This window comes from Epinephelus lanceolatus, chromosome 22 (genome assembly GCF_041903045.1).
Source record: "Epinephelus lanceolatus isolate andai-2023 chromosome 22, ASM4190304v1, whole genome shotgun sequence".
Classification (NCBI taxonomy): Eukaryota; Metazoa; Chordata; class Actinopteri; order Perciformes; family Serranidae; genus Epinephelus; species Epinephelus lanceolatus.
In genome coordinates, this window is record NC_135755.1 from 32,907,530 (window position 1) to 32,930,967 (window position 23,438).

Below are 23,438 nucleotides of genomic sequence, written 5' to 3' on the forward strand. Positions count from 1 at the left end.
ATTGAATATGTTTACATGCACCAAATAGTCCGGTTTTTGCCCTTATTCCGAAAAAGACAATTTTACTTCTAAGCTGTTTACACATTTAATTAAAATTAATATTCCACTAATATTACCCTTTAAATGCAGCCATGCATACTCCAATGATGTTCCCAAACGTGACGTTTATCACGTCCAAATATGGAAAAGTAGAAGAGCCGCTTGTCATTTTGCTTCTTTGCATCAGAAAAGGATTTTTTCAGTTTCCTACTGATGGCGGACTTGTTGGCCCATGCAAGCTCAGCCTCCCTCTTTCCTTCCTTCAGCCACCTTCTTGAAAAGGTAATAATGATAGGCGATAATTAATTCTTTCATAATGTTTAAAGTAGTGGTGTTTTTTCTTCCGACCAAAAATGTGTGTGTTTCTGCATGCATCTCTACACCAACGTTGAAAACTATTGGTGAGTTATAGTGTGTGTGTATATATATATATATATATATATATATATATATATATATATATATATATATATGTATATATATATATATATATGTATATATATATATATATATATATATATACATACAGTACAGGCCAAAAGTTTGGACACACCTTCTCATTCAATGCGTTTTCTTAATTTTCATGACTATTTACATTGTAGATTCTCACTGAAGGCATCAAAACTATGAATGAACACATGTGGAGTTATGTACTTAACAAAAAAAGGTGAAATAACTGAAAACATGTTTTATATTCTAGTTTCTTCAAAATAGCCACCCTTTGCTCTGATTACTGCTTTGCACACTCTTGGCATTCTCTCCATGAGCTTCAAGAGGTAGTCACCTGAAATGGTTTCCACTTCACAGGTGTGCCTTATCAGGGTTAATTAGTGGAATTTCTTGCTTTATCAATGGGGTTGGGACCATCAGTTGTGTTGTCCAGAAGTCAGGTTAATACACAGCCGACAGCCCTATTGGACAACTGTTAAAATTCATATTATGGCAAGAACCAATCAGCTAACTAAAGAAAAACGAGTGGCCATCATTACTTTAAGAAATGAAGGTCAGTCAGTCCGGAAAATTGCAAAAAACTTTAAATGTGTCCCCAAGTGGAGTCGCAAAACCATCAAGCGCTACAACGAAACTGGCACACATGAGGACCGACCCAGGAAAGGAAGACCAAGAGTCACCTCTGCTTCTGAGGATAAGTTCATCCGAGTCACCAGCCTCAGAAATCGCAAGTTAACAGCAGCTCAGATCAGAGACCAGATGAATGCCACACAGAGTTCTAGCAGCAGACCCATCTCTAGAACAACTGTTAAGAGGAGACTGCGCGAATCAGGCCTTCATGGTCAAATAGCTGCTAGGAAACCACTGCTAAGGAGAGGCAACAAGCAGAAGAGATTTGTTTGGGCCAAGAAACACAAGGAATGGACATTAGACCAGTGGAAATCTGTGCTTTGGTCTGATGAGTCCAAATTTGAGATCTTTGGTTCCAACCGCCGTGTCTTTGTGAGACGCAGAAAAGGTGAACGGATGGATTCCACATGCCTGGTTCCCACTGTGAAGCATGGAGGAGGAGGTGTGATGGTGTGGGGGTGTTTTGCTGGTGACACTGTTGGGGATTTATTCAAAATTGAAGGCACACTGAACCAGCATGGCTACCACAGCATCCTGCAGCGACATGCCATCCCATCCGGTTTGCGTTTAGTTGGACGATCATTTATTTTTCAACAGGACAATGACCCCAAACACACCTCCAGGCTGTGTAAGGGCTATTTGACCAAGAAGGAGAGTGATGGAGTGCTGCGGCAGATGACCTGGCCTCCACAGTCACCGGACCTGAACCCAATCAAGATGGTTTGGGGTGAGCTGGACCGCAGAGTGAAGGCAAAGGGGCCAACAAGTGCTAAACACCTCTGGGAACTCCTTCAAGACTGTTGGAAAACCATTTCAGGTGACTACCTCTTGAAGCTCATGGAGAGAATGCCAAGAGTGTGCAAAGCAGTAATCAGAGCAAAGGGTGGCTATTTTAAAGAAACTAGAATATAAAACATGTTTTCAGTTATTTCACCTTTTTTTGTTAAGTACATAACTCCACATGTGTTCATTCATAGTTTTGATGCCTTCAGTGAGAATCTACAATGTAAATAGTCATGAAAATAAAGAAAACGCATTGAATGAGAAGGTGTGTCCAAACTTTTGGCCTGTACTGTACATATATATATATATATATATATATATATATATATATATATATATATATATATATATATATATATATATATGTGTGTGTGTGTGTATATATTATATATTATATATTATATATATTATTCTGTACAACGTATCCATGACAATGCACAGAGCTGACTGTAAACAGATAGGACGCCATGTGCATAAACTGTGGTAAAAAGCCCAATTAAGATGCATAATCTGAATCAGCGGTAAACATATCTAAATAATGCTGTTAAAACCTGATTAATAGTGGCAATCCCCCATGCCTTATTTGAAATATGCTAAATTCGGAAAAAGTCCCAATTCTAAATATTTAAAAGGAATGTGCTGTTTACATGACCCGCATCAAGTGCAGTATATTGTTGTATTTGGAATAATAGGGGAATATTGGTGTGCATGTAATCATAACCAGTGTGCACAGAGCAATGCAGGAGCATCAGCGTGGCAGGCTGTAAACTTTACAAACTCATTCTTGTCTAAAAATGACTTAACCACAGAACTTACTGTGATAGAGGGGTGATGGAATGGAGGGCAGTGACTCCTGACTGTTAGAAACTCTGGCTCTGTCAGCAACCTGGCAGTTGAAATGCTCTGCCTGTGTGGAAATCTGATGTTTCATCACAAAGGCATGATGATGCCTTTGTTCATGATGATGAACAAAGGCATTAAAATGTGGTTCTAAAGAAGCCCACGCATGATCAGTTGTAAAAGCGCTCTGCACTAACTGTGCTATTGTCTTCCTATGGGAAGAGCGGTGGCGCCAGACAAGCACTGCACACAGAATTCACATTATTTAAACTTTGATCTCAGTTACCATTGACCTTTCAAAGTACAACCAATGGGATAACAGCTGTATGTGACATAGTCAGAAGCACATGTGCAAGCAGAGGGAGGAGGGGTTGATGGAAGAAAAATTCATAACTGAACTCTATAAAACAACATTAAAATCCTACCACAATCTTGCCAGTGAAGGTAACCATGGCCAAATGTAAGCAGTCAGACGGGGCTGCCAGGTTTGTGAATAGGCATATAGTTAGCAGTGATGATATACCTGCTCTGTGCCTCTGCAAGTGCATTATGATCTGCGGCCTATGGAGAGCAAATTTCTTATTATGTGAAGGCAGCTTCACAGGTAAAGCATGACACTAATGTAGGTTGATACATGGGAGCTTATGGACGGGTGGGTGCTCTGCAGGTGAGCTGAACTGACACTGTCTGAGCAGGGGAGTAAATAATATGTTATTTCACAGGTATGTATATGTATATGTATAATCATATGTGTGTGTAAAGTAGATAAGACATCAGTAATAATAATGCACCCTTTAAGTTGGTGTATCACTATCAAGTGTCGATCCTGAGAGTCCTGGTTCAGGGACAGCTCTACAACGTGTCTATTTGCGAATTTGGAAATTGAAAAATAGTGAAATAGGACCTCTTCCCTTTCTTCCTTAATATTTCTAATATTTTATTTCATGTATATATGTTTGGATTCCAAATATTCCAATGGCCTAATAAGGCTGCCATGACGTCAGTATGTTAATGTCTTTGTTTAACTCTAAAGCACCACAGCTGCTGTTCACAAAAGAAGTGTGACTGTAGATGCTGAATGTCAGTCTTTTACAGTATATAAGGTGAAACCTTACCACTCCTGTTATTTGTTCTTCTGCTCTGAGGAGGCTGCTTTATTGCTTGGCCTGTGTTGACTCAGCTTTTTGTATATTTATTCATCGTCTGCTTTTAAAATTATTCTGCCATATACTTTGTTTAAACGTATAGATACAAGCAATTCTCTTGCTTAAGTATTGTTTTAGGAAATTCAGAATGAATTGTATACGATTTGTTCAAGGACATTATCAAGCACATCATCTCCAGCAAATGTGCTGAACTTCTACACTTAGAAACAAAGATAGAGTTTTTTTAATGGGCCAAATGCAGTCTGAACAGATGAGTTTTCTGTCTGAAGATGTGTAGAGTTCCTGCTGTCCTGATGTCAATAGCGAGCTCAATCCACCACTGTGGAGCCAGTACAGCAAACACTTGTAATTTTATGGAGTTATAGTCAGGCTTTATTTGTAGTCAGTTAAACACGCAGAGATTCTTTCTGCCGCCTAGGTTTTAGGCCAGCAAATAGATAGAATTAGTTGCATGTCATCTGCATAGCTGTGGTAGGGAAAGCCGTTTGAGTGAATAACAGTCTTGGTGTAGAGAGAAAAACAGGAGAGGACCCAGAACAGAACCCTGAGGGACTCCAGTAGTTAGGCTACAAAGCTCAGACACAGCTTCTGTCCAGGTTATCCTGTAAACATGGAGCTAAAGGTAGGATGTGAACAGGAAGTACAGAGCTTGAGACTTCCAGTTCTTGGAGGATGGAGAGGAGGATCTCCCAGTTCACTGTGTCAGACACAGCTAAAAGGTCCAGCAGGGTGACAGCAAAGAAGAGGGAGGCTGCTCTAGCAGTGTGGAGTTCCACTGTGTCCTACCTTAAAACCAGACTGGTGGGGTCCAGAAGTTTGTTCTGGTGGAGATATGCAATGAGCTGAGAGAAGTCCGCACATTAAAGTGTTTAAGAAAGAAATGGAAGGGGGCGTCGGTGGCTTAGTGGTAGAGCAGGCGCCCCATATACAAGGCTGTTGCCGCAGCGGCCCGGGTTCGACTCCAGCCTGTGGCCCTTTGCTGCATGTCACTCCCCCTCTCTCTCCCCCCCTCACGCTTGTTTGTCCTATACATTAAAGGCGAAAAAGCCCCAAAAAATATCTTTAAAAAAAAAAAAGGTCTGGAATTCTTGCATCAGAAAGGTTGACTGTGGGTTTCTCTAGAAGAACTAAACAGAGTCCATAAACAGTGCAACTCAACGTTTCACAGTCACACACCCTAATTTTTACTTGCATGTGGAGCAAAATGCTTGCAGTGTAGAGGCTAGCCGTGGCAAAGGAGAGCAGTGTGCTGCAACACTAGCAGGCAGAGGTGGAGGAAACAGCATAGTACATTATCGGATTATGGTAGGCTTTATTTTAGCACACCGACCCATTGAAGTACACCTGGAGAGGCCCTGGTACAGTCCTCAGCATAGGCTTGGATATCCCTGGTTGCTTCCTCACTGTTGGGAGCAGTGAGTCTGTTGTTCCCCTGTCAGAGGACCCCAGTAGTCTGGAGGTTTTATGACTGAAGCTAAGTGCTCTCTATTTACTTTGCCCTGCACCCTCTTGTTAGCCTCAAAAAGGGATCTAGTGCTGACATAGACCATATCAAAACTCACATTCTCTTTTTTGCCATCAGAGGCAGAGTCTCACCACTAAAACACCTTAGTACATTTCTATGTACAGTTTCATTCAATTCAGTGTTACAGTTTTGCACATTAACAATCTAATGAGTGTATAGCTAAGTGAAATGTCTTCATATTTTCTGGATTTAAGCTGTGAATGATAATTATCCATTTCTTTTGTTGTCTCTCTCTTTAACAGCAACGGGATCCTCATAAACGAAGTTCGGAAGACTCAAAAGTAAGATTTCCAACATGCTCTGGGGGTCATGTTTGAAACAGGTTTTTTTTTTAAAAAAAGATGACTACTGATTTGGACACATCTATAAAGTGGCTTCAAATTGCTTTTTGTGTAATTATACTACTACTTTTATCCTGGCTGGGAGATTTACCATCATGTGCCTCAGCACACCAGTACAGACACACTGAAGCAGCTGTGTTGCCTTTACTTGCATATTCTGGCCATGTTTCTAGTCCTGCAATGACTGTAAGATAGTCCAGCCAAAACAGGCAGCTTCAGATGTTTGAATGTGTGCTGTGTAGACATTTGGCATTGAAGATGGCGGTGCACTAATTCAGTACTCTGAAGTCTAATAAAAGCCTTATTTAGTTCATACTGGACCACTTGAAGTAACTAAGAGTTACTGTACTCATTTAATAATTCCAGATTGATTACATTGGTTGTAATTTGTGTGATGAGAGTGAGGTCCCAATATAATTTAAGAGATATATCCAAAACATCTGTGCTGTTGAATTTACCATTTATGTGAGGAAATAGTTGAATATTGTTTGAAATTTTTTGTACCAAAACGATACCTGAGAAAACATTTTGTTGTGTAACAAAATAAGCCAAACTTTCCCTTCTTTACTATTTGTACCACTGTTGTACTACCGTTTCTTGAGCCTTTAGCCCAAAAAAATATGGTACCAGAGGCAGTTAAAAACATTATCTTGCATGGCAGCTGTAGTAACATCACATGAAAATCCATCTTGCCAGACTTCAATTAAAGGTTTGTGTCAGCACCACCAGTGGTCCAGACCAATCAGCATCCTTTGAGGAGCTACTGGCAATAGGAGACTATTCAATCACAACGTCAATTGCGGCTCCTAAGAGCTCATTTATGCACAACGTTACATACTGAGATGGATACGAATGGAGCCTTATGTCCGTACTTTGCATTAATTTCGTCCGTATTTATGCATGTTACCTGAAAGCTTACGGATATGGACGAAATGGAGCAGTACCACCAGAGATCGTGGATCTAGTGTAGCATAGTTGAAGCAAGATTTGATCGTAGGGAGATGAAGAAGAAATTAAAATAATGGTGGAACAGAACAAGTTGGTAATGTGGTGAAAAAAATTCTCCTTCCACATATAAGGATGTATGCAATGGCGTTTGTTGTTGTGTGAAACTTTTGACTCTGCCCTCTAGTGCAATCTATTGGCTGTATCTATGTCATCATAAAGGATGCATGGAAGTAGATGTATCAACAGATGTACAGATGTATCTACTTTCGTACATAAAGGGAGTATGAATGAGCCTTAAAGAGGTTGATAGAATAGCATTAAGTCACTTGCAAAGTATTTTTGATGATGCCTTCCATTTTCGATTTTCCAATAAAGGCTTTTCAGATGGTTCTGTGTAACAAACTATTTGGCACGTCAGATAACTTAAATCCAGTAACCGTTAAAAATCACAGAGGCTATGTTCACATTAAAGGATTTAATGCTCCTGAATCTCCCAAACAACCGCCATAGTAGGAAGATGTGATGACATCATTCTGCATAATAATTAGCCATATTCCTCTGTTTGGGAGAGTGTATAACGTTAATGTATTTTCGAAGAAGTGGCTGTTTGGAGCAACAGGCATTGGTTTTTGGGATAATGGGCTTTCGTACAGATGGACTTTCAGTCCACCAGCTCTATTAGCAGCTATTGCGGCTAGTTTTGTGGAGAGATGTGTGGGTTCAGACAGAGGAGGAGATTTCCACAGAGGAAGACTTCTTCCAAACTTTGGGATGTTCAGGGCTACATTCCAATCTCTCTGTCAGACCTCATGACAATGCTGTCATAGCATGTAGGCAAGCTGTCCCTTGTCAGCAGCAGTACGACTACAGCAGCCTTCTGTAGTTTAAACACATCTCTCTGGCACTGTATGGTACTGTATGGTGAGTGATCTGCACTTTCTTAAAGAAGCATGATGTGGAAAAACCATATTTGTACTGTATGGGAAAACGGTCATGAATTCCAATATGACCGTCCTCACGGTGGTCACATGGCCAGTGATCAGATGACATATTAAAGCAGCCCAGATCTGACTTAAAAAATAGGATTTCTGTTTCCACACTAGTGTTAAAATTATCTGCGTCATATAAGAGCCGAAAAAATGATTTTGGGTCATGTTTCCTTGTGATGTACCAAAATGCCTTATATGCAGATGATATGTTGTGTTTCATAAATCAGGTACTCGCAACATGTCCAGCCATTCTTGGTATAAAAAGTTTAGTCCAGTATCAGAATATGAAATAAGCTTTTAAAGCCTTTGCTGCTTCCTCTCAGTACACCAGCGGTAGACTAGGAATTCCAATAGTGCACATTATGTAATACCTTGAAATGAACGTTGTTCCATAAAAATTCAAAATAAATTCTCTGGTCAAAGAATAAAACCACAAATGAGTAAGAATCTGGCTGAGCATTTACTGCCAGCTTTGCGTACTCAAAGGTTTTCAGTACTTCATGATGACATCAAAAAAGATTTAAGTTTGATACCCAGTCCTGCTTTTCTACTTTATAACTGTAGCCCAGTGAAAACTCTTTGAAAGTAAAGAAGCCTCTGATCATTGTGATTTGTTGCTGTTCCTCTGGCAGGTGATGGTAATGCAGGAGGGCTCCACCTCCCTGTTCGGCCAGCACCTGAAGCTGCCTACACTTCCCAACACCTCGCTGACATCCACCTTCTCTGACCCAAAGAAGAGCAAAAGCTTCCATGGGTCAAAGGTCAGTGCAGTTTCCAGGTACTTGCCTGGAGCAAGACAACCTTTTCCTCTGCCTCTTCTCCCCACCCAGCTCTGAAACTTTTTTACCCCTTCAAAGTATCCAAGCCCTAATCCCCCCACATATTTGGCAGGTTCAAAGACCTCCAAGATATTTAAACTCAGGGATTTCGAAGACATCCAACTTTGGCTTAAGCAAACTATATCTTGGCTGCTGCTCAACCATAAGCACTTACTCCACTGACTCAGACACATGTTGTGAATCTTTGACAACCTGTGGGTTTGACAGTGCCCATATTTTGCTCTAATGTCTTTTTAAAACTTGTTATGCATGGACGTTTTAGAAGATAATCTTACAAAATTGGGGCATGGAGAAAAGAAAAGGCATAAATGATGGGCCTAGGTGCTTCATGTGAGATATAAGACATTATCTCGTGCAGCACTAAATCATGTGTGTCAATAAGCCGGCATGTTGTTTCCATTATGTGTTATTTTTAGTCCCTTTAAATAGTGTCATTTAAGAGCCAGGTTAGGAGAGGCCCATTTCACATGGAAACAGTTTCCAGTCTAAACACAGTGTATGTGATGAATTACTTGTGGAGCAGGAGGTCACTCTCTCTCTCTCTTGCTCTCCGTCTCTCTCTCCACCACTCCATTGCATGTTGAGAATTATTGCACTGGTATTAAACACATCAGAACTTTTTATAATAAACCATAACTATTTGGAAAAAAAATGTCATAAATACTTTAGTTTCCCCCCTTTTATTTATTAAATTCCTATTATTATACTGCAACGCCTGAAATATTTCAACTAAAAAAGAGCAGTGGATGTAAGATGCGTATAGATAAAGAAGACTTTTTTGGGTGAAATTTACATGTTAAAGCAGCACATAAGGCGAGCAAAACAAAAAACAAAAGAGTAACAAAAACAAGCAAAGACAATAAGTAAATGAAGAGAAAAAAAAATATACACACATATATTTATTTGTTCATGTGGATATTTATATTCATGTGAATTTATTTAATTAGTTTCCCAACTTATACAACTTACATGCATACACACAAAATGATAATGAAGAGTTAATACTCTGAACCAGTGACATACCAAAGCAAGTTTTGCTGACTGAAAAGGTGTAAGCCAGGTATGTAGGTCAGCAACCTTTACTATCAAGGGAATTTTCTTTTTAAAAAAATCTGTCTGGAGTTGCAATACATATTTGTGCCTTATAGTGGTGGCAACACAGGCTATATATTTTACATTAGCCTGTAAACATTCCTAATAGGTCTAAATGAACATTCATTATATGTTTTACAACAAAGTAGTTACTCTGCAGTGGGCTGTTTATGATCATTTGGTACCATTCACTATGAGATTCTCTGTTTTCCTCCGAGACTTTTTCTTTTTTGGATTTGGAATCAATAGCTAGCCTCAGTAAGGAGAATCAAGATTAGCGATATTAGCGTTATACATTAATTGTGCTGTTTTGAAGTCCACCAAATCTCTAAATTTGAGAGCATGTGAGTTTATAAATTATACTAAAAAGACACAAAAGTATTGAGTTTGGTCAAACGACTGTGAAACCCTTTATTGAAGTAGTACAGTCTATTATTACCGATAAGTATGGGTAGTTAATATAATGAATGTTAAAAAGCAGTGTTATATGATAGATTTATGCAATATATGTACACACCATACAATATGAACAGAATATAAAATATTTAGACAGAAAGATAGATATACTATCCTAAATATATTAGTATAGTATATAAAGTATATAATATAGAATATAATAAAAGTCATTGGTATATGCAAGTCTTAAAAACACAAATTAACTTAAATAAATTATTGATTTTTATTAGCTAATCAATACAGTCTTTTTATGCCCTTTATTCAGGTCCAAGTCACATTAATTTATGAAGTATATTATTCCAAGCCTTACTGTAACTATTCAATTGGCTTTCAGTCATACTCAAATACTAGTTGTATCACTGTCATGCTAATACAGTATAACAGTGATACAACTGCATTCTATGTGGTATAAAAATTTAGCTGAACCATGTAGAAACCCTGAATATAATGCAGTATAAATATCACTAATGTCAAATGATATGGTAATATGACATCCACATTGAAAAGAATAATGTTTGTAAATAAATTAGATGATAAAATGCAATATAGTAGGGATGCACAATAATATCTGCATGTCATCGGCATCGTCAGGTATTGGCTTTAAAATGAATTGGCCAACATGCTTTTTCTTATTTTGCACAATGAGTGAATATCACATACATTGAAAAGCATTCTATTTCATGACTCTATCTGCTGTTGAGCCACCAAGATAAGAGTATGCATGCATAATATGATGTTAATTCCACTAAGAAGAGACTTGATGATCGCTAAAAGTGGATGTATCGATATTGGTATCAGGTATCGGCCAAACAAATTGTTACATATGATGCATCCCTACAATGTAGTGGAGTGTTAAATGTTACTAATTCTATTGCTTAGAGTGAAATCATGAGAAAATATATCAAAATGGTAAATTACTTAATCCAGACATCTTTTTCACTTAAAGAGAATGCATTTTTGGAAAGTAAGAAATACTGTGTGTGGTGATGATGATGTGCTTTCAGTTTCACTCTGACAGTGTTATTATTTTGGGCTCTTCGGTGATTTATATGAACTTTGGTCACCTGCTAACCTGCCAATGTCACGGTGCTGAAAGGTTTGTTAAAAAGTGCCACTTTAGTGATCTCTTCAATGTTGATGGCAGTAGAGGCACTGTGTCCGCCCCCCCCCCCCACCCCACCCCCAAGAGCACTAAACCAGTTTTATGTTGGGCTGCCCTGGGAGGGCATGCTGGAGTTTAGAATGAGCCGGCAGCTTTACATCCTGAGGTCCCAGGGTCACCAGCAGATAGACAAAATGAAAGGTTTTAGAGGTGGTTGGGCAGAGTTGTAACACACCCCGTCGTCTAGACTGCTTTAATGGGTTTACTGCATTGATGAAATATTGACAAGGGGGCTGGAGGTGAGACCCAGGGACAAATGGCCCCCGTCGTTAGAAGGAATGCATTTCCTCCTTTCTCCCCATTGCCCTTCACTCCACTTTTAAGGTTGCGCATGTGTGGCTGTTGAAAAGGCCCCCTCACGCCACGGAACAGCACTGTTCAAAAGAAGTCCTGAGTTTGCTCTTTAAGCCCATAGATGAAGACTAAGAAGACCCTTTTGATTTTCTTTTAAGAATAGACCTCTTTTCACAGATGGTAATGCCAAACTGCAGGGTGGCATGCATGTTTTCTCTTGTGTAAAAGGCGGAGGATTAATCTTCATTTGACCTAGCTGTCTGGGTTTTGCTCACTTTGTTGTTTGGTTCTTAGCATTTTAGAAGTACTTCATGTAGTCTAACGAACACTCCAAAGTTAACACAAGACGAACAGTAAGAGAACAACATACTCACAGGAGACATTTTTTCCTGCTGCAAAGTAGGATTTGAACACTGCTTGGAAAAAAACGTTTGTCATATTTTTTGGGTTATTGAGTTATTTTCAGTGGCACACCACTTATATTGGTTATTATCACAGCAATACAAGCTCATACCATCCTCAGATGACAGTATCTCTGTGGCTAATTATGCCCTTGCCCTATTATGTTTGCCCACTGACCTAAAGTGGGATTTCCCTCCACTGTGCTCCATAATCCTTTGAGCTGAAGTTTATTCTTGTGTAGCTGAGATAATTCTGTGTAATTCTGCTCTAACACCCTAAATGTGGGTTAGAATTTCTTGGTGTTATTTTTTCATACATGACTTAACTTGCCATCATGCAGTTCGTACATAATCATTTAGGCTATCAAGAAATCTGAATCTATTTCTTATTGTTCTGTAGAATATGTTCATACAGTGTATGATCTTTCTCATTTGATGGCTTTGATCCACAGGATGGCTCCAAAGGAAGCAGTACCACCCTTCTCACCACCGCCACAACCACCAGCACCAACAGCAGCAGCTTCTCCAAACTCCACAAACCCTCCAAGGACCACAAAGACAAGCCTCCAAAAGACTTGAAAGAGCCCAAAAGTGCCTTCAGAGACTCTGGCTGGGAACCCAGCAAAGCCCCCAAAGAACCTTCCAGGAAACCCAAAGAGAACCAGCCACTTAGAGATACAAATCCTAAGATGGGCTTCAAGGAACCCAAGTCTTTGTCCAAGGAGCATCGGACTGAGGGGATGACCCACGGGTCAGGGCTGAACAAGCGTCTGTCCACCCCTGATGGTGACGATCATGTCACCAAAAAACGTAAAAAGGGATTTGTGGATATATCAGGGAAGCAGACTTCAGGGTCAGACGCTCAACATTTGGATAAGAAACTCTTGAAGGATAGATCGCAGATGCGAACGAGTAAACTGCGACCAGAAGGTGACGAGGCAGAGCGCAGGAAGGTGACAACACTTCCGCCATTCCAGGAACTGGTCGACCCCAATGACTCGGATATGGAGGACCAGTCCACCAAATCAGATGTAAGTTGAATGTTTGTTTATTTTTTTTTTACTTTTAAATGTTGTCGAAACAAAGAGCTTTAAGAGTCCTTGGACTGTCTTAGCTTAGCCAAGTAAAGCAGCTAATTTAATTGATGTAAGCACTGATAGCAAAGAGACCCATTTCCCTTTATCATCTTGGAGGTTTAAGAAGCAGCTGTCCGACCTTTGTACAATTTCAGCACATTGGACTCACTGATTTGAGCTTTCAGGCCACTTTACTGGAAAAAGTGGTGAGGGGAGGGGTTGTGGAAAGATATCCAATTCTTCCAAGGCTTTAAAGGGGAGGGTTTGTTGGTGGTCAGTCCTTCCTCGGCGTTGAAGGGCTATAAAATGAAATGACCAACAGAGAGGATCTTCTTTAATGGTGGTCTGGTGGACTCCAGGGGGCTGGGCAGGGGAATTGGAAGAAGGGGTGGGCACCATTAACTAGTGGGAATTCAGCTGCATTCATCTGGGTGGCCAAACAGGAAGTGGACAAAACTAGAGTAACGTAGTTACAACATGAATTTTTGTTGTCCTTTTAACAGCAAATGACTGATTTTGTACACTTAAAATGTATATTAAAAGTAATTAAATATGGATGTAGAATGTGCTTACTTAAACTTGTATTAGTATTCCTCTTTACTTCCACCTCAAGAGCTGGATTAGAAAAACTTCACGTCTACAGTGGCTCCTTTCATGAATAGGCTGACATTTGACTGGGTTGCCTGGTCCACGCACATTTGGTGGAGAACCTTCCCATAAAGAAGGGCTGTTTTAAAGCCAAATAGTAGACAAGAAAGATTTATGGTTTTACAACACCTGAGGAGAAAGGGGAGACGTGGCAGTGAATAGCAGAGAGTTCCCCTTTAATCCTTTTAGCTTTTGAAAGAAGAAAAAGGGTGAGCATTTGTGGAAGAAAGGTCTGAAACTCTTTGCTTTGAGCAGTTTTCTTTTATGTGATGGTGTTTTCATTTCTATTCTCTAAAGCTTGTATAAAGCATGGGTCTTTATGTATCTTTCTCCATAGGGGCAGCTTGTTTAGCCAGGGGAGTTATTGCTTAGCACTAGCAGAACCTGTGTTTCTCTCTGCGCTGTATGTAAATGCCTTTTAAGTTTCCCCATACAGGGACTGGGGGTCGCATTGGTTGTAAAGGGGATGTGGGGTGACAAATGCCAGGTGTTTGATTCTCCCCAGGCGAGCAACTCCGGTGGCCAGCGCCGGGCCGACACAGAGCGCAGCTCTCATTTCTCATGTGACCGCTTGTTTGATCTCAGTGTTTTCCTGTGAGCAGCGGGCCAGAAACAGCAGAGAGAAGGAAATGTGGAGTAGGTGATGACATGAAGGGAAAGCAGGCTGGCGTGTTCGCATGAGAACCTTGTTTTTAGCACGCTGGATGTGGGCACAGGCACAAAGTGATTTGTCACCTGCACACGTTTGTGTAAACTTAAACCCTTATATATTAAAATTCACATCAGCACAGAAACAAATTGTAGATGGTTTAGAGTATTTTTATGAGACTCGTGGTATGTGATATTTCAATGATGATTGATTAATGTTGTTTTGGTTGATGACAAGTTCAACATCTGGCACTTGGTTTAAGAAACAGCTTAACCCTTTTTTGTTTCTAAGAGCCTTTGGAAAGGCAGCTCTTAAGAGTCAAAACACAACATTTCAGAAAACACTAACAGTTCACAGAACAGCACATTTCACAAAACACTACAGGTTTCTTAAGCACTACATTTCATAAAACACTACATGTTACAAAAAGCAACACATTTTAGAGAACACAACACTTTTCTTACAAAACACTTGAACAATTCACAAAACACATTTCATAAAACACTATATTACACAAAACACTAAATTTTACAAAAACCCATTTTACAAAACACATTTCACCAAAGAACAGCTTTCGCAAAACACTACATTTTTCAAAAAACACCACAATATTTCACAAAACACAAAGGCAAAAGAGGAAACGCAGTGGCTTTTCGTTATACTTAAACTGGAATAGGTAGATACTGTTGGACAGTGATTACCTGTCAATAGTTTAATATATTGTGTCTCAGTCTGTGATGCACTGTACAGTTGCTTTGTTTTCTCTTTTGCCGTTGTCTTTTGGGAATTGATGTGTTTTCACCCTCAGGGCCACTTTACTTTGAATGGTAGCAACCAAAAAACACAAAAAGAATGTAGAATGTAGTCAGTGAATTTGAGACTTGTTTGGATTTTTTATTACTAAATGAACAAACCTGAGGGTAGGCATGTAAATTATTTTGTTTTGACACATCCAAAAATGTGATTACTTTTGAAAACCTCGGGGCCAACTAGAGTGCTAGAGATTACGCATTGGGTTGAGGAAAGTGCAACACATTATTCAGCAAGATATTACAACTACCACACAGCTGAGAAACCCATTAATGGGTTAACTGCAGCGAGAGTGAAAATGAGCTGATACATTTCTGTTGCAAACCACAACATCTCAGTATAAATGAGCTGGCTATGTTTGAATGAAGCTAGTGTCAAACTGAAAGGCTTCTTAATTCACATTAAAACAGTTCTGTTTGGACAGCCCCTGCTGAATTAGACAAGCACACCAAATGGTCTTGGTCAGTTTGGTCTTGTTTGCTGGCATTTCTTTTTGGCCATCCTAACTGTGCCAAGAGTTAAGAGAAGAAGCCAGATTGATGCCAGCGAACTCTGACTAAAGCCTATTTATTGTCTTTGAAGAGGGCAGCTTTGGTGGCTTTGAGTAAAGCAGGACAAAAGCCCTTAAAAGGAGTAGTGCTAAGATTTATGGCACTCTGAAGAAGCTGTCCCATAAACCAACAGACCAGCTGTGTGTTGTTTGTTGGCAGGAGGTGACAACCATTGAAGTCGCTCTGCCTTTTGTCCTCACTTCTCTGTTTTTCTCTCATGTTTCTTCTGGAGGTCGCTTCTCACCACTTTGTTTTCTTGGCCAGCTCTGGTTTGCAGCAGCAGTCTTCTTTTATAATTTTGTTTGTATACTAACATCTAAGTGCACTTTAAACTACCTTTAGAATGGCACAGTGACACATTTTAAACTCCTGTTCATTTAAGTGGGTCACAAACATTATTCTACAATGAGAAAATAAAAATGTCATCTGTCTAGGTGTGGACAGTATGATGAGATCATTGTTACACATGATAATGGTTCGTCACGGTAATGGTCCTCACTCAGTTAGGCAATGCCTGTTATTAATTTGTGCTATATTCAGGCTCTTTTTTTCACTTGCTTTCTCCATGCATCACCACATTGTTAGTGTTTAAAAATACAAGCAAAAACATGCCAGCATACCCCTGATGCTCTACGTAATTACCCAAGTAACCCTAACTCCAGCAGGAAAGTTATTTGCTGAGTAGCTGAGTATTTGCTGAACAGTGAGCAATCCACCCTCAATCATCCGGGCTTTCACAATGGCAGCAAAATAAAAATTTGATTTAAACATGTTATTGACTTCAAATAAGCTCACTATTGGATTGATCTGATATCTTTATAAAAAAGCACTCGCTGTCTATTAGGGATGTTCCTGGCGAATAATTTCCCTGTTGACCAAAAGTAATCAAGAAAAAGAAATCACTCAAAAAACAGTCAAAATTTAGCACAATTTATTAAGTATTTGAATATTGTCCTAAAAATATTGTGTGTATTAAGAGCCCTTTGTAGCCTTTAATCACAATCTTCAACAACCATGTGGGATTCTAAATGCTGCTGAAGTACGGGACACTTTGGGCCGTGTGGTATGAATGTGAACATGACAGGAACTCAGCAACTCAAAAGTTAACCACTAAAATAACATCTAGAATAAATAAATTGCCCCTGAAATGTGGGGCACATTGAATCCTGCCAATTATCCGACAAAAATGATAGCAATTCACTTTAAAGTTAATAAAACAACATCTAAATTATAATAAAATTTCAGCTGAAATGAGAGGCATTTTGCACCATGCATTATGAATGTAAACCCTGCATTTTATCTGACAACAACTCACTTGAAGTTAACAAATATTATTAACATCTTAAAAAAGATAAATTGCTGCTGAAGTAATTTTCTGGATTAAAATACTGTTAAACTGCGCTGATTTTGCGAGAGGACATCTCTCCAATTTCCCACCGTGCTGTCTTAAAACTCCAGTCTACTCGAGCATTACTGCAGGTAGGGGGACTGCTGTCTGATGGCTCTGTAGCACCCACTAGTGGTGGGCGGCTGCAAGACAGTTAGGCAACCTTGTATCTTATCTTACTATCTTACTATATAATGATGAAAACAATGTCTGTCTGTGGGTGTGTGTGTGTGGGTGTGTCTGTTCCACGTTTTTCTCCTCACTGACTTGGTCAATCCATGTAAAATTTGGCACAGTGGTAGAGGGTCATGGGAGGATGCGAATGAAGCAATATTACATCAATGGACCAAAGGGGGGCGCTGTAGCAACCGATTGAAATTGCAAATTTTGAATGGGCATATCTCATGCCCTGTATGTCGTAGAGACATGAAACTTTGCACAGAGATGCCTCTCCTCATGAGGAACAAATTTGCCTCAAGAACCCATAACTTCCAGTTATGTAGATTTTCCGCCATTTTGAATTTTTTGAAAAACATTTGAAATCGATCTCTTCCTAGGAAGTTTGACCGATCTGCATGAAACCCAGTGAACATAATGTAGGGACCAATATCCAAAGTTCCCTCTTGGCAAAAGTTGGAAAACTTACTAAAACTGAGTTTCTATAAGGCAATGACTTTAACTATCTGCCTTTCAACGTGCTACCTCAACTAATGTACAGTTTTAGCCCACTAACTATCCCACTATTGGCAATGGTACTACTGTACTTTCAATAAAGCAAACGTATTATCAAATTCACAAAAACTCTGTCTGAATACATTGCTCTTCTTAATGGGTTCAGTTGACTATTTAATCTGCAATTCCCTATGACCTGTATCCCAAACACACACCATGTGAAACTGTACTTGGGCAACTGTGCACTCAATGGGTATGGACTAGTATCAATAGAACACTAATTGGTTTAGCCGCCTAATATTTTTGGTTCTGACTAGCGAGGGGGCAGACGTTTAATCGTTTAGACGACTAATCGCGCTCATCCCTACTGTCTATACACTGTAAGTATTGCAACACGTGTCTCCAGTCTATAAATATTTATAGTTAATAGTTAATGCCTCTACACTGTTATATGTCATGCCTAGCATGCTGGCATGCTGTCTAAAATCCCACACTGGAGTGGCATGATGCCGTCATTGTTTGGTTCTGTGTAAAAATGCAAAGGCGACATAAGGAAGGGACTCTGTAGTAGGGCTGCCACAATTAGTCGACTAATCAATGACTAATCGACTATTAAAATAATCGGTGACTATTTTAGTAGTCGACTAATCGGTTTGAGTCATTTTTCATAGAAAAGTACTATAAAAGTACCCCAAAATACTCTTACTGCAGCTTTTTACATTCAGATATTGGCAGCTTTACACACTCTCCCGTGACAGTGAACTAAAACCCTTTGGCGTGAGTACGAAACAAGACATTAGATGACGTAATTTTGAGGTTTGGACGAGACAGACCGACATTTTTCAACATTTTAACACATTTTTCGATGAAATGATTAGTCGACTAATCAAAGAAATAATCGACAGATTAGTCGACAGTGAAAATAATCGTTAGCGGCAGCCCTACTCTGTAGCAGCCTTGTAGAGAGATCTCTGTCTAAAATGGGCTCTTGTTTTTGTCTGATGCTGAGAAATCTTAGTTTAACAGCATTGACAAAATCTCCTTCTAAATATCTTCCTCTCTCCAGATACTTATAAGGCCCTTCACATCTGTTTGTCTGATATATGTTGTTCATTGTACAGGTGCAACCAGTGATTATTTTCATTGGTCAGTTATTTTCTTAATGAATTAATTAGTCATTTGGTCAGGAAAGTGTCAGAAAAGTCAGTCAGCAAGTTGTTGTCAGTCTGATTTATCAGTTATTTGATTAGCTTGATTGATGGCTGAGGCATGGATGGCTTAGCCTGAGTGACAGACTGAAGCTCCCAGAACCTTCAGTCTGACATCGCCTCCATTGAAGGCGATTTACAAGGGGGAGGGAATTTGAATTTTCCCTTACTAATCAGTAGAGCTCAACGACTCACCCAGAATCTGACGTCATTAGTATCCATGCCTCGGGGGTGCCGAAAACAAGCGAGCATTGCCCGTTTAAAATGCCTCCGTCGTCGTGCACGCCCAGCTGCATCGCCGTTAAATCCAGTTTAGCAGCTTCCTTAATTTCGTCCTCCATTAATGCGAGTAGTGGCGAAATACCTCGATAGCATCGTTAATGTGGTCTGTAGGATCTGTAGCGGTCGTCATTGTTGCTATCCTCACCAGTTACCCACCAGCGTACAGCTTGACATCAGCGTGATGCTGATTGGCTAAATGCTAGACCCACCCCCACCCCCGGCGTTCATTGGTCCTTCCATCTTTTGGACAAGATAAATCGCAAATTCATTGCAGTATGCCAGTCCAGAGATGCAAGCCTACTCAGTTGAGTGGGCGGGGGCTATGGTCTGGAACCAGGCTATGGATGGCTATGAAAGCTTACCCCACTGCAACATCAGAAAACTTGCATACACACCGTAAAGAAACACAGGCAAAAAGAGAATGCTGCTCTTGATGAGTTCATTAATTGACCTCCATGTGCTACATATCCATGGCACAGTGTGTTGACACCTTTGTTATCCTGAACCTGAAGGCTTTAAGCGGGAAAGGGCAGAGAATTGCATTCAGTTTCAGGGGTGTTCAGAGCTGTCAACAAATCAGGGGCAGAAAATCCCACCTGACTATCTCAGTGTTTCCATTTCATCTGCACACCAGTCTGCTGGTGTCAGCTCTTTGTTCTCCTGAGCACTGACACCATCGTAGTTTAAAGAGGACAGAGAGCAACAGATGACTCTGTATCAGTGTGATCAGAGCTGGTCAGCAGAGGACAGATAGCACCTCATTGTATCTCCTGAGCTACAGTGAGTGAGTTTTTGAACATCCACACATATATCGTGGATTGAAAGAGAATGTTTTCGATATGCGGGAAGAGAATAAAAAATGAATGAAAATATTACTACACTGTCACCTATGTTACCTGCAGCTGTGATTGCTGCAGTGTGTGCAAGATCATTGTTCAAAGGAGTAAATCTTTTGTTTCTCAGCTTTTCCTTTTAACACACCATTTCCTTTAAGGGATGAAGAATGTCACATGCTTACTGTGTTTCTGGTTGCTTCTCACTGTTTGAACACACATTCTATATCAGTATTATGTCCTCGGCTGATTTCTGTGGTTTATTTGTAATTTTTAATATTTTTTTGTTGCCTGTCATAGACACTAACATTAGTCTAACATTTTTTTTATATATTTATATATTTTTTTATACATCAGATAATTCTATGTAGTATTTAAAAGCAGAGTTGGGTATTATTTGTGTTTTTTTTCTGATACTGGTACCTAAACAATACTAATAGTATTAGGGATGCACGATAATATTGGCACGTATCGGCCAACATTAGCTTTAAAATGACGTGTCGGGATCGGCCAGCATGCTTTTTCTTGTTTTGCACAATTAATGAATATGTCAGATGTCTCCGTCTGCTGGTGGGCCATCATGATAAGAGTATGCATGCATAATATGATGTTAATTCCACTGCAGAAGAAACTTGATGAGCCATAAAATTAGGCAGGGAAAAAAGTGGATATATCAATATCAGTATCGGTTATTGGTTATGGCCAAATAAGTCATAAAATATCAGCATATTGGATATCAGCAAAAAATCCAGTATCGTGCATTCTTAATTAAAATGGTAACGTTGTTTAAACGTTGCCTGAAACGTTATTTTTTTAAAAATAAATAAATAAACCCCAAAACGATAGTCAGTGACATAAATAAACAGCTTTGTTTTATTGCAAAGGCAAATTTGAGTGTAAATTGAACAATATATTGACTTAACAGTTTGATTTTTACTTAGATATATAAATGTGAATAAATACAAAACACTACTAACCATTTCACATAATAAACCCAGCTGCAATCATTTAATCCAGTTTGGTTTTATTTATAACGCCCAATATCACATATCACGACTTGCCTCAGACGGCTTTACAGCATTTGACATCTCTCTGTGCTTAATTCAACCGTAAAAAAACTGTTACAGTACTAATAACAGCAAAATTAAATTTGAGTTGGGATCAATAATTGTCTCACAAACTCAGGAAAGACTCAGCAGGCAGACATTTCTCCATTAACCGTTGTGGAGCAGCTGAGATGTTCACGACAATGACAACAGCTGGTCCACCTTAACAGTCCACCTTAAGTGAGCATGGTAAAGTTCCAATGGGAGGCAGACTTCGCTCACCAACTTTAGAGCTAACCCAGCTTCACTTGAATCAGCGGGAGCTAGTAGGACACAGAAACCTGTCTTGGGTATTGAAGAGTGTTAGCATTTATTCACTGACAAACAGTTGAAACTGTTCACACACTGCACCGCTATGTTTAACTTCATACTCTCTGCTCCGGTCGCTGCAGCCTCACTGTCATGTGTCACCATGACACACCCACTCTCTCCCCTCAGCCACACAATCCTAACCCACAGAATCTGGCACCAAAATGAGACACTGAATTCTGTATTGTGATTCAGTCTGATAGGTACCAGTTTTATAGGAACCTGTGCCATATTGGCACTGGGTTTCAGCACCCAACCCTGTTCAAAAGTCTTATATTTAATTTGGTAAATACACCAGAAAGTCTAATTGATTTTTTGATACATATTGATTCTGAACATTCGAAACAGTTTCAATAATCATTTTCCACAGAATCAATACACTGGTACCAGCTGCACTCTCTCTTATTGTTAATATTTACTGCAGTCATTCAGCTGTTCTCTGCTACTACTGATGTAAAGAATCATCATCATGTCGTAGCCTTGTTTTGTTAATCTTCAAATAAAAATGTATGCCCTCCGTGTTACTTTTTTCCTGTGGTATCAGAAAAAGCATCAAATATCTATATTTTCAAGGTATTGTAAAGTAGTTAGAAATTGTAGTATTGTGACAACACTAAGACACACTTTGTCTCTGTTGTCAGAAAACTGTCAGGAGTTGGTAATATTTAAATTTATCAAAGGTACAGTGGGTTAAATGAATGGTTAGAAAACTTGCCACTGTACTTTGCTGTGTTTTGCCACAGTGTGTTAAAGTTACTCATGAAGCTAAAGTCAGGTGTCCAGAAAGTATCACAGTAGGAGACATGATGTCCTCTGATGTTTGCGTGTCCATATGGTTTGTTGGAACATTCACACAAGGAAGACTGCTCAGAAATATCTAAAATATTTTGACCCATATTGGCAAAGATATTTTCTTGGCTGTTGTTGAGAAGTTAATCCCTGTTGTGCTGGGATTCTCCCATCTCTTGTCTAAAAGTCTCCCAGCACAGCCAGCAGGCAGTTGGTGTGACTCAGCCGTGAACTAACAGTGGAAGAAGTACAAATGTCAGGATTGTGGTGAAAGAAAAGAATCAGCAGAGCACTTGGAGCTCTGCCTGTTCTCACACCTGTGCACACCTGGGATCACCGCAGAGAGCACACACGGCTGACGGATTGCCGGTGTCTAAACGTTTCAAAAACTGTATGAGGGGGACTCTGAATATCTGAAAGGAGCTTTTTCCTATTAAACAAGCAGCTCATTCCAGGAGATTCAAACAGTGCCATATCATATTGTTCACAAAAATACTGGTGTATTTATAATGTGATTTAAAAAAAAAAAAAAAAATCATGGCGATAATGGCAATATCTAGTACATCCGAAGACTTTGAAGCGTTAAATTTGTATTCAGCTTTTTGATATCTTTCACAGTTTCTATATTACTGCAGTTTGTGTTTTATGCTTTATATTCTAATTGGTGCATCTGTCTGTCTCACCTTCTCCCTCCTATGCTTGTCTCTCTGTTAGTGTCTTTATCTCTCTGTCTGTGTTCTGCTATAGTTCTGCTTTTTACCCCTACATTTTAGACCTTTTAAAATATTGTGCTTTTATTCATCATTTCTTATAATGGCAGTGACGAAGCATTTCTTCTTTCAGCCCTTTCAGACAGTTCATCTCAACTTTCAGCTATGACAGTGTTTCAGTATAGCCTCCAGCTTTTCCAGCAATGTCTGTCAGCTCTTAGCTTGTTTGCGTAATGCACCACCCAGGTAACAGTGGTGGCCATGATGTTGGCTGGATTTTCAAAATAAAAGCTTCCAGATGGTAATAGGACATTCCTGGGGGGCCCTGGACAAGTCTCGATTTTCAAAATAGAAGTCCCCAGATGGTAACAGAAGTTTACCAGGGGACCCTGGACGAAGCGGGACTTTCACAATAAAAGCCTTCCAGATGGTATCGAGATTACCAGGTGCTGT

General features: G+C 39.6%; 1 protein-coding gene across 2 annotated transcripts in view; it reads left to right on the forward strand.

Moving 5' to 3' along the window:
• The window catches only part of mllt3 (MLLT3 super elongation complex subunit), an 80,217-nt gene that overhangs the window by 40,227 nt on the left and 16,552 nt on the right, over positions 1–23,438 (forward strand). For both annotated transcript variants that reach the window (XM_033610220.2, XM_033610221.2), the window contains exons 5-7: positions 5,676–5,714; positions 8,344–8,472; positions 12,408–12,986. In XM_033610220.2, coding sequence (XP_033466111.1) covers positions 5,676–5,714; positions 8,344–8,472; positions 12,408–12,986 — 747 coding nt within the window. The remainder of the gene's footprint in view (positions 1–5,675; positions 5,715–8,343; positions 8,473–12,407; positions 12,987–23,438) is intronic.